This window comes from Etheostoma cragini, chromosome 4, assembly GCF_013103735.1.
Source record: "Etheostoma cragini isolate CJK2018 chromosome 4, CSU_Ecrag_1.0, whole genome shotgun sequence".
NCBI classification, from domain to species: domain Eukaryota; kingdom Metazoa; phylum Chordata; class Actinopteri; order Perciformes; family Percidae; genus Etheostoma; species Etheostoma cragini.
In genome coordinates, this window is record NC_048410.1 from 10,830,744 (window position 1) to 10,843,512 (window position 12,769).

The following is a 12,769-nucleotide window of genomic DNA, read 5'->3' on the forward strand; positions in this document are numbered from 1 at the left end:
CAGAGGGCTGAAGTGGCTTCAGAGATGCAGCTGATCAGGGCCTCGGCAGCTTTTGGGATGTATGTTATTAAATCCTCCCCTGAGCTGAAATTTAGGGTCCAAAGTGCTATGACTGCATTCCTGGACAGGACGGGTGTAATCTCATGGGTGACTCAGCAAGGTGGATGGGTAAGAACGCTTTCCCTATATTTTCTTTATATGACCCACTTGCACAGCTCAGGACAGCTGGAAAACTACAATATAAAAGTAAAGGAGACTTGAGATGTTTCCGATGAGATTAATAACGTGTTAATTGTTACAAGGCTCAAGGTTTTGAACCACTGCACCAGCCCTTGGCACCGGATGATTGCTCATATTTATGACATCTATTACAGGCATCTACCACAGACTTTTAAGTGCAATATAAGAGTTTTGAAAAAGCAATCAACTTCTTACCTAAGCGGAGAAAAGGATTTGGATTGACTCTTTATTTCTTATTTAAAACTCTTGATTAAGACCTTTTCTGGAGTTGTACTATAGGACATGTCATGCAAGTTGAGTTTATTCATTTAAAAGAAACTATTGTTTAGTCCAAGAGCTTCTTCTTCAATTTGTTTAAACCACCGCACCTAACTGGAAATGGAATAAAGCAATACTGGATTGTGACCTTTATGAAAATGGAATTCTCGTGAAATGAAACTGAATGCACTAAATTTGTTTAACCGGCTGCATTAGGGCAGATTTGACCAGACCTTTCTGCTTTGACTCTACAGGAAATAGTAGACAAGCTTACTATAGTACAGTATAATACTGTAAGTAAACGCCATAAAAAATGATTGTCACACCATGACTTTCTATGGTTGTAAATACCTGTTTTATAATGTTATGTTTGGTAGGTGTAAATCGTAAAATCCCTCAGCAGTTTTTCTGCCACACGGCATTTTTAAAAATCATTATTGCATGTCATTTTGCAACACCCTAATCCAGTGGAGAAAGATCAAGTAGTGATTTATTGATACAATATTTTAATATTGATCTAGATTACTATGATGCCAAGTGGCTCATGCCAGCCAGAAAGCTTATTTTGCACTGTAACCATGATGATGTAACTCTTATCGTGATAACTTTACGTCCAAACTAGTTGGGCTATCCGTATATTGAGTAGTCGTGGTGCAATCCAATTTTAGTAGTAAATTAATTTTTGAAATAATTCATAATTACAAAGCCTTTAGTGTCAAATTTACACCCTAACTAACCCTAACATAGCTAGTGCAACCCAGTGCAGTACCTGACACAACATGCCAGCCACCTACGTTTTAAACAGACATTGACCAGATGTTCTGTACGATGTTTTGTTAGGATTTGTTTTTGTGCTAGTATCCTGCATACGGCTTAAAGATACAGTAAAACCAACTATTAGTATATAGCAGTGCCAAACATTATTGTTAGGAGTCTTTTGCACAATGTAAAAAAATTTAATTTTTCTTCACTTGAGCTTTCAGGGGACGACAATCTTCTGATCATAGACATACTAAGAAATACAGAGAGTTTTGTGAAACTGATAGTCTTAATTAGCTTTGTAGCAACTCATTTGGCACTGGCTTAAATGTAATGGAAGTTCATTAATATCAAAAAGTTACACACTAAAGCTTTAAAGCAAGATTTAGACAAGGGCTACAGCTGTACATCTGCGCCTTTACTTTTTATTCATCTGTAATTTTGTGTTTGGTTTGTTTCAGGAAAAAGTGAAAGACGTTTGAGACTGAATCTTGCCATACCAGCCTCTGTAATGAATGCCTACCTGAACACATTCCACCAGTTGAACTTGTGGAGCCACTCTATCAGTCTGTAATCTGTCTGTTCAGGGTTCTTTTATCACAGGCAGAGATCTAATCAGACACTAAACCTCTTCATTAGAATTTCAGTGCTTTCACACTGCCTTTCTGTTTGAGACAATCTGGTGCTAACCCCATGTTCTATTGATGCAGGTTATGGGAGTTGATTAAAAGGATTGCAACTGCCATTGAAATATTTTCCCTTCTCAGTGACTTGCATTGGTTGATAATTAGCTAAAATAGTTGTCTAAAGTAGATCATTGTAAAGCAAAACAATTTAAATAAGTCACTTTTATTCTCATAAATGATTACGATTACAATTATTATGATAATGAAGATTTAATTTGACAACTCGTCACTGCTTGCACTGGTATGAAAAATGAGGAGTTTGCTGTGTGATCAGTGGTGTAGGTTCCAATTTTGTGTATTTATTTTCATGCATCTAGGTCTGTCTATGGGGCTTCTGCATTTATCACTAAATTAAATATTAAAGCGCATGCACACTACAGAACTCTGCCGGCCAAGCCGGCTATTTATCGTTTAGTGCTCCGCTAACACTTTTAAGACTTTCCAAGTGATATTGGGCCAAATGATTAAAATTCTGATTGTAAAACAAATCATTTCGCAGGGGTTGTGACCATAAAAGTCTATGGGGAAAAGTATTTTTGGGCCAGAGGGCATCACGCTACAGACCCGGAAGTTGCAATTCTACTGTTTGGCCACTATGTCAAATTGTCTTCAAAGTCCACTTTTTTGGGGGCCTGGAAAGAATGTGCAGCTGCAAAAGTCTCTCAGACCACTTGAATTACAATATGCTGAAAGATCATGGAATTTTTGCCAACGATGCCAAAAAATAAACTTCCCTCCACAGCTTCAATTTGAATTATTTAATTTGGCTGGTGTGTTGCGTATTGCTTGCCTTCTAGTATACAAACCAGAGCCAGAAAGGCTCTTGTCAAGTCATTGTTATTATGATTTCTGCAGTGAAAGGTTACAATGATTAAGCGGTTACAGCCACTATGTTCACACTTTGGCATCCATATGGATCTGACATATGTGTACTGGATCAGGATATGCCATTTTGGGGGCTCGATTAAGCTGTGATTTCAAGTACTTGTGTTTTCTAACTCTGCCTTTTTCCCATAAAATGTGCACGGGTATTATCCCTGATTTTCTTAAGGGTCTGCTAAATGTCTTAATCACAAAGTGTAATAATTAAATTAAATGTTCAAATCCAAGTGTACACATGTTCATGTCATTGCTTTAAATGTTGGTTTAACTTTAAGTGGGACATATTTGGTATATTTGGAAACTTTGATAGCTTATACTTAAAGATGTACTGCCTTGGACAGTGATTTCACTCATTTGCAGGAATGCAGGAACACAAAGTCCACTAAATCATTTAAATAAATATTTAATAGGCAGCGCATTTATTCTCGGCTTGTTTAAAAACTTGATTAAAAGGGCATCTTTTGTTTTTGTAATTTTATGATTTCAATATTATGTGAAACTTGCAATGTTTTGTGAATTATTAAATTTTGGATATGACATTGAGATATTGTTTTGCTTTTTTCATTTCATCACAAGCATGTTGGCATTTTATAAACCAAGATAATAAGACAAATTTTCCATGACAACGTGCTACAAATACAGAGACAAGCTTATTATCAATGTCAAAACGAATGCTATTCAAAAGCCCTCCACAATAACTGTTTAAGATGAGAGCAAGACTTTGATCTTGTTGGTGAAGATGAATTAGTTAGGACTTATCAATGGTTTTTATTTGATACAGACCACTGACAATCATGTATCCATTAAATCTGAATTATTCAATACTAGATTACAGAAAAAAACATGTCGGTAGAAAAGATTTTTGATGAGAAGTTATAAGACATGGGGACTAAGTACTTTCTAAGACTGACAAAGCATGTCTTCATCAATTAGTTACACAAATAAGATTAGATAAGAAAGTGTTGACATTGTTTTTATGTAGACTTGCTAGTACAAAGACACGATAGGCCTGTGTTGCCTCATATGTAGTTTCACTATTGTGCAGTAACCAGCAGAGTGCAGCACAGACCCCTTTCAATCATAAGTTGCCAGTGTGAAAGATGCCACCCATAATGTATTGCTGAACATGGGGGTCCGGGACCCTCGTGGGTCCTCAGAGTTGCTAGAGGGGGGCCAACAAATTATTGTTCCATAGTTTTTAAAAATATTAAAATTAAAATATGTCTGAAAATATACATTAATGTGAATCCAACATATTAGTAAATTAATCTTTTTTTTAATTTACACAACAGTGGGGATAGGCTTACTGGCCTATAGGTAAGGTAGCCATTCACAGATACATTTAAGCTTGAAAATTCACTGTGCCACATTTTAATATTAAAACATGATGTATAAATATGTAAGTCAACCATTATTATTTAGAAGCTTTGTATAATATGCACCATTAAAAAGGTATATTTAAAGACTTGTCATGTATTTGAAGTTTAACACAGCTATTGCATTCTTGGCCCGTTGCAGGTATTCACGACCACTCTCAAAGTCGAGCTGTTTGCACAGCAACACCTCTCCCTGTCCTACATCGCAGTCTGCACCAACTTAACACTACCTCTATGAGACATGGCGGGGGAGTTTTGTACCAGGCATGCTACCAGGTAGGAAACCAGCTGGGAGGCAGGGCCACAGCTTAAGGCTTTACAGGGTACAGGGGGAAATCATATTTGCCCCTAGAAAGACGGGCAATCGCTATTTAAAGGGTGGATAGTTCCTACAGCTACTGAAGTCTGTTTCCATTTAAAAGTACAATAATTAAGGGGCTTCAATTAGAATAAGAATAAACACCTCATTTATAGTATGACAAAAACTGTCAAAAAGAGTTTCTTTATAAAATGAAGCTTAAGTTCATTGCCATAAAAATACCTACCTAAACCTTTCTAGCATCAGCATCCCCTGTGTGTTTATTGTTCCCAAATGAATAAGATTCAGTAGACATTTTTGACTTGTAAAAGCAGGAAAATTACAGGTGGATCCTATTACATTAACGATGGCGCCTTCTGTTGCAGTGACACAAGAAGTGTTATTGGAGACACCTGTCAAAATGACTGCTGTGAAAAAACATTGCATTATTCCCCTGGACACAAGTTTTATATGTATATAAAAAAGAAAGTTAAAAACAAACATCTCATCAATGTCAATTTATAATGTCACGTGTAAATGTATTTCATAATAGACACTGACTTATGTTTTTGTATCAAGAATTTTTTTAAATTTCAAGATTATGGGATTTCAGGCTATGCGCAAACTTGACTCGTCTTTATAAGAGTGTGTTTGACAGAAAGAGTGAGCAAAAGAGAAAGCAATAGTTGATATGATCTGTTGATACAACCTACAAAGAATTTTGGTTGAATATTAAAATTACTCAATAACACCTGCAATCAAATTCTTAGTCAGCATCCCTAAAAGTACCTTTATTATCTTTCTCTAGTTTTTGAGTGTATTTTCCAACAGTACATCAATCAACACATACTGCATTGAAATGTTTACATTCAGCCATGATTAAGAATCTGCTTTTCGGGTTGTGACTTAATCATTTATATATTCAGCACATTAGAACGTACTGCTCTGAACCTACAGCACTTGATTTTGAACAGTGTCTACATGTACATATCTAAACTATAGATTATAATTTCATGTTTAATTTATCACAATGGTTCAGTCAAAGTTCAGTGAAACACTATTAGACACGTTCAGCCCAATTGCTCACGCATAACTTTGTCTAACCCGAGGACAAAATGAGTGGGCAGAAAGCAACAAAGAAACTTTGCACCAATTTTCTAATTTTTCTACAAAGAGAAATAATTGGAAATATACTAAATTTTGTACATGACTTGTAGGGTATACAGTTTATATCAAATTCTGCACATAGTGGCTTTAAAAGAATTTCACAGGATTACAAAGCGAGAAAAGAATCACACAGAAACATTACTACAAGAGCAGCAACGGAAATAGTGAGTACATTAGTGTGTGTGTGTGTGTGTTACTGTATATGTTGTAAAACACAATTCCACAGAAGCTAAGTGAGATCAACAGGGTCACATTAACAGGCCTGTTTCTTTGATGGGAGAGCAACATGGTCGCCTCGCTGTAGACCTCTACAGAGTCTTGATGACTTCCTCAGCTGCACTGTCGCCTTCTGGTTCCCTTGTAAACAGAATAATCCTTCCACCCTGTCCTACCTCACCCCTGGACTTCTCATAACCACCTCAATTATTTACACATGAGCAGCTCTCTTTGCCAAGTGACAGAAGATCAATGTGCGCTCAAACAAATTGCCCCTCACCCCTGATGGCTTTAGCCTTGACACAAAGAAGTATGGGGAGATAGTGAGATGCTATTTCGGTCATAAAGCACAGTGGGTTTTGATGCTTACACTTGCTAATTGACGCACATCATTAGGTATTCAAATCTGGATTCACCATATGCTGGTATAATGGTTGCTTACCTTTCGTTCTCCATTTGTCTTAGAAAAAAAAAAAAAATCTAATGAGATGCTTGAAGGATGGATTTTCCAATTTGCCTACTCAATCAACAGCTGTGAGAGGACGTGTCAGAGATAAGCAGCTGTGGGCCTAGTGAGGGGAATTTTGTATAGTATCTTCTATTTACATACAGTACATACAATTGTCAGCAGTACCTTCTCAACATGTATTCATTCAAATTATCTTCTAAAACTCATTTTTAGAGGGCAACACTTTGTTACCCCGTAACAGAAATGACAGAGGATGTGATGATGCTACATTTGAATACCTACTTTGGCACGAAGAATTGGGGCGAAATGTAAAATGGTGAAAACACCTGTTGGTAGTAAAATGGGCCTGGTGGTACATGTACAGTAGAGGTACATTACAGGGTTAAAATGATTATCACCCAGATCTCATGAAGATTATTAGATGGAGGAGCTCCAACATTCCTTAGATTCACAGTGCTGTAGCTACAGTTATGTACAGTAGTTACAAATAGGTGGCTCCACAGTTTGTGACCCTTTGCCATGTCCACGAATATTTCGAGAGGAGCATTAAGTATTTTTTTTCTTTTAGCATGGCTGCTGTTTTCAACTGCTATAGCTACTAGCAAGTATTTGTCAGTCAAATGGTCTCAAAAACAGTATTAAAAAAACATAACCTTCATATGTGCTGGATAGCACCACACATTTGTAAAGGTCATCAGGCTAATGGTTTACTGTGCAACTGACATTAGCGCAGTCAGACCACATCACACTGAAGATCCTTTGTTGTAATTCCAAATGGGTCAAATGGATATTTTTTGATCCATGATGCCAGCATACATTCCATCCTGTGTCCATCTCAGAGCACCCAGCTCATTGCACAAACTTTCTGATTGCCCACCACACTATTAACACAATGCACTTAGTTCCTATCAATACATGCCCTATCCTTAAGGCCATGAGTTTTATAAGTCAAAAAATACAATACAGCATACACTACTCTTGTTACGCATGTGCTACAGATATACACTTAGTTATTCAAGTTGAACAAGTTGGTGTTGAAATTTGATGAGAAGCCCCTTATCTCATACGACATCATCTTCATTTTGTTAGCCATTGGAGAAATAAACAATCAGTCTTATTTAAATCACAGTCTGATTTATAATGTCTCCATGCTGATTGGTCATCTTGCTTTTCTTAGAGTGTGCTGGACGGTCTACGATCGAGTTCCCTGATCTCTTTCGTCCCTCTGACATGCTTCAGTGCCATTAGGCCGTTCTGACCAGTAATCCCTCAAGCATGAAAATACAGCCAGAGTCCTGTCCATTCTGTGAACCAGTGGAGTGAAACTTAACAGTTACACAGCAATCCAATTAGTTGCCAAAAGTCACACATCATCATCATCATCATCATCATTCTGCCTTAGCCTTCTCTCATGACTTTGTCCTCTCTGGCTCCCTCTTTGGGGAAGGCGACCGATTGGATCCTGACAAAGCATGTACTGTTTCCAGATTTTACGGAATGCTGTGCGGAATTTCTTAATACGGAAAGCATACACAATGGGATTGACGGTCGAGTTGCCGTGGGTAAGGATGATGGCAATGTAAACGAGGAACATCGGCTTTTCACAGGCAGGGCAAAAGAGGGTGATGCAGTTCAGGATGTGAAGAGGGAGCCAGCTGACTGCAAAGAGGAAAAGAACAAGGGCAAGCGACTTGGCTAGCTTGAGCTCTTTGCCAAAGTAACGGCTGGGGTCTGTGTGGCTAGCGGTCACCTACAGAGAGATAAAGGAGAATCTCGTCAGCGTATACATTTAGCTTTAGTATATTCATTTCACAAGATGTCTGTATCAAATGCAGCAATAGTTAAATAATTGTCTTTTATTTGCTGCATATCAAACAAAGCAACCACAAGATGACAAATACCTCACCTTCTTGTTAAGCTGCTTGTGGATCATGTAGAAAATTTCAACATAGATGGCGAGCATGAGGAGCAGAGGGGGTAGCACCCAACCAAAGAAGTTGAAGTAGACCATGTAGTCCATGCTGATGACTGTCTCAAACTCACAGGTAACCAAGAGGTCATCAGTGACCAGGGAACCATTGTCACGGAGAAACTGAAGGTTATTCCAGCCCAACATGGGCGTGAGGCCCACGATGATGGACACCAGCCAACACAATAACACGGCCGTTCCAGCTCGCCGAGGAGTCACCACCCGCTTGTAGCTATGGCCACAAGGGAAAAGATCTTGTTTTTAATTCAGTTCAATACAAAATACAATTCACTGCAAAAGATTCACACCAAATACTTTCTTTGTGAAGCATTAATGTTAGCAATTATTTCATGGGGTGTTGTTTCAACTGCTAATGCAAGACTATTGCAGTGGTTACACAATTGTCTTTTCAATGTGACTTGTAACTGGATGAGTCAAATCCACATCCAGGCCACCTTGCCATGTAGTCTGGTTGATTGAATCCAGATACAAGCTAGATCCGATCTCAAACAGGTTTAATAGTAAAGGTGTCCTGTCATGATTGGGTGACAAAAGTCTAACCACGGCCTATGACACTTTAATTCAACAAGAGTTAAAAATGACGTACACGATAATAGTAAATGAAATAACAGTCCAGAAGTAGCAAAAGCATAGAAGAGTTAAAGTCACAAACTGGCTTACAGAGCAAAATCTAGCTACTACTTAAGTAACTTTTTGTAACCATAAGCTACTGGTCATACTAGACCATGTAATGCTGTGGCAGTGTGTTGAATTGAGCAGTGGAGTGTGTTGAAGGGTGTTATGTTGAGCAGTTGCACATTTTATTGCATATAAATTAAATGTTTTCATTTGTAAAAGAAAGAATTATTTCTTCTTTCAAAAGTTAGACTACCTAGGCTGTAGTTTGTGGGATTGTTTGATTAGACCGTCTTGTATTAGCAACTGTTTCAGTTATGTTGTCCCGTCATTCCCATTTGCTTTTTTATTTCTGTGTAGGATGGCAGCAGGTGACTCAGTTTGATCTTCTTTTCTGGAAATCACTGATGTGTTCTCAAAAACAAATCAAACAAAGTAGACCCAAGCAAGATATCCCTGAAAACTGTGTGTTGCTGCCTAACACAACTGTCTGCAGTTATTTGGTCTAATAGGATGTCATTCATCCTGTCTCTCCCACACAACGGTCAGCTATTGGACAGGTCCGAATTAGTCATTGTCGAGCAGACATGAAACATTCCTTTGGTAGAGTTGGTTGTTGATTTTTCTAATTCAACCTTTATGTCTGAAGAGTAAGTGCTGATTCAAACAGATGAAAGGGGCGGATAAATAATCTCAGGCACTCATTCTTACTCACTCTCTCACAGCATATTTTTCTCTCTTCTTATCAATCCTGCTACCTCGCTAACCTCACTTAAACTAACACAGAAACACACTGAGATGTGTGACAGAGCTAAACATTAATAGTAATAATAGTCCCCCTCATTTGCATACTCAGTTTTCTTTGCTCACTCTTTGTCACGCAAAACATTCCCTCAGGAGGGTGAGGCAGACCCAACATACGACTTAGGATAAACTCAAAAGAAGGTTTAAAGAGAGTCAGGAGAAGATATTACCATGTGACAGTTTTTATCTCCACTTGCGTTTTTTTAACTCTTGTTTTAACTCTCTGTCCAGCTGCTTGTAAAGCTCAGCAATCTGTCTGTATAAAGAGCAGCTGTCCGTTCTGCCAAATATTACTTTCTGGACTCAACTAGCTTCCATTTATCTGTTTTCTTGTGGGATTTCATTCCTCGTCTCCCACCTGCTAAATCCCATCCTCCAGCAAAGCACACTAGCAATACATGGGCCATTTTCAAAGCTCACACACAGCACCCTTATCATGACAATGTGCTTCGAAACCACTGCTGCTATAAAAAGCAATCAGTGCCTTTTAAACTCTGCCACTCTAGCGTCCCTTGGATGGTTTAAGAATAGGGACTCTATTTCTGACTCACATGATTACTCAGCACACAACAGTAAAATACAAATCACTGGTGTTTAAAATCTGATCATGTCCAGATGGGAGAATCTGGCTAAAATGGATCAGCGGTGAGAAGTAGTTTTCTCAGATTTGTGACTTTTTAAAAAGTGTTCTCCTTTTCATGCCCTTTTTTTAAAGACCATACAGAATATGATTAAAACATTTATAACCATTACAATATTTTTACATCATACTCAAAGTTGACCTGTTTTGAATTTGAAAAGTGTGAGCCATTTACTGTTCATAACCCTGTACCATCACTATATTCAGTGTGTGAAGAGAAGGGCTGAGAAACCTTGCAGCACACTGATCAATAACAGTTAAGCCGATAATATTGAGATCATACTACACAACATTTTGTATTGTTCCGTGTCACTGCAACCTTTGTTAATGTCCTGAGTGACAGAGTGCAGTGTGCATGTTCCTATGTGTGTGTGTGTTTGGTTCCAGCTTGCAAAATTATGCAATCCATCAACCAGCCACCATGTGCCTATTGACCAATCATGCATTCTCTGTCCATTCTAATTGTCCAATTAACCAACTTGAAGTGGAAACTTGAGTTTTCAGTAAAATTATGGGTCAGATAATAGGATTGATAACATTTACAATTTATAAATCTGTTACCATGTAACAAATGTCACTTTCCCGTGAACTTAGTTATTTAAAAAGCAGTTAAGAAGTAAAGGGTGACAACATAAATGATCTCCAATGGTTTTTCTACATTCAGGCTGTAAAACAGATGGCGTCTGCACAGATGTAAAATTCAACAGCTCGTGTCTAAAATACATATGTAAAAACAGTAATTTTAGAGGAAAATGTTGAACAAAGAATCTGTGTTTATTCATCTTGAGAAGGGCAGTTAATATAAGATTTTCTTTATATTACCTTGTTTCAGTATACAGCTTAAATGTAGGTTATGTGCTGGAGATATATACTTGAGGTAAAAAATAAATACACGAATAAATAATGAATAACTGAGTAAACATAATTTGAATTTACATATTAAATGTCATTGCCTTGAAAATCACTGTCTTTTATCCCTGCCAAACTGTAGTTTCCAGTAGCGATCTTGAAGATGTCAATGCAGATTAATGTAGCCCTGAAGTTACTGTAAACTAACTAAAATGATTAGACACACCTTTACACTACGCATTCCTGTCTATTTCTGGTTGGAACTAAAATGATAATCCTGCATTACTGCTCTGGTGGTTTGCCCTTGGTCCGAGCAGCGGTCCAGACACAAAGGCAACTGAGACAAGATATTGGAAAAATTCACCTTTAGGCCTACCTCATGGGTATTTTCACTCTCAGATAGCGGTCGATGGCGATAGCCAGGAGCGCCAGGATTGAACTTTGAGTGAGGACGAGCACTGTGCAGGCGACCAGCAGGCAGCTGTAGAAGTGCGTCTGGAGTCCGATGCTGATGGTTATGGCGAGGGGGATGACAAGAGCGCCGACCGCAATGTCAGCCAAGGCCAGCGAGACGATGAAACAAAACGTTGTATCTCTCAGAGAGCGGTTAATACGCACAGCCCAGACCACCATCACATTACCGATGACCGACGACACGGCAATCACCACCTCCATCCCGATGTAGAGGGCTTTGGAAGAAGACAGACCCGAAGGCATGTTCACGGATACTGGGAGAGTGTGCGCTCAGCGGAGAAACAGCCTGAACACGTCGAGGGAGTTCCCTGTTTGAGTTTGTGGGCACCTACTGAGACACCCCGAATTAGGTGTCGCATGTTTTATGTCCCCACAGAGGTAGAGGTAAGCTATAGTGTCTTTTGTTCTCAAGTATTTTAGGGCCGGGTCCAGGACATCGAGCTGCGCGCAAGACGCAGAACTTGGTCTCCATATGGTCCGAAGCGGCGATTCCGAGAATTAAGTGGCCCCTGCCGTCCTGCTGGCGGAGGGACAGGACCGATACCGAATGAGTCACAGATTCCCCACGCCCGGATTGACAGCGTGTCTTTTCCTAATGTCAGGCATGTGTCAAATATCGGGAAATTAAACAGAATTAGTTTTTCATTTCCTGCTGAAAGTGACTCATTTGGATTGTTGCGCATTCTACTCCAGCAGGGGTTATCTCCTATATTTTGGACATTAGTAATTTTTTTCGCTGTAAAGGTTTCTTGTGAAATAATTCCAGTTTATGTCACCCAGTGAGTCCAGATTGTTATTAAAAGGGCATTATATCTTCTTTCTGCAAAGTTACGTGTGACTGAAAGCTCGCCCTCTATTGGGGTGGCCATACTGGAGGAGGACAATATCAGACATTTATTCATGTTGCAGATGAGCCATTGTCAAAGAGTCACATGCTTTCATCATTTAGACCGTAATTATAAAAGGGGGGATTTACCAACATTTCTGCATATCCCTGATGCTTTTCCTCAGTGTGACTTGTTGCAGGCTCAAGTGAGATTGTGTAC

General features: G+C 38.8%; 1 protein-coding gene across 1 annotated transcript; it reads right to left on the bottom strand.

Annotated features, from left to right (window-relative positions):
- Positions 1–5,275: 5,275 nt before the first annotated feature.
- On the bottom strand, positions 5,276–12,338 carry LOC117943325 (adenosine receptor A1-like). The gene is made up of 3 exons (XM_034869404.1): positions 11,626–12,338; positions 8,258–8,552; positions 5,276–8,101 (listed from the first exon to the last, which is right to left on the bottom strand). Exons 1-3 carry the CDS (start codon positions 11,964–11,966, stop codon positions 7,715–7,717), a joined length of 1,023 nt encoding a protein of 340 aa, XP_034725295.1. The 5' UTR covers positions 11,967–12,338; the 3' UTR covers positions 5,276–7,714.
- Positions 12,339–12,769: the final 431 nt, after the last annotated feature.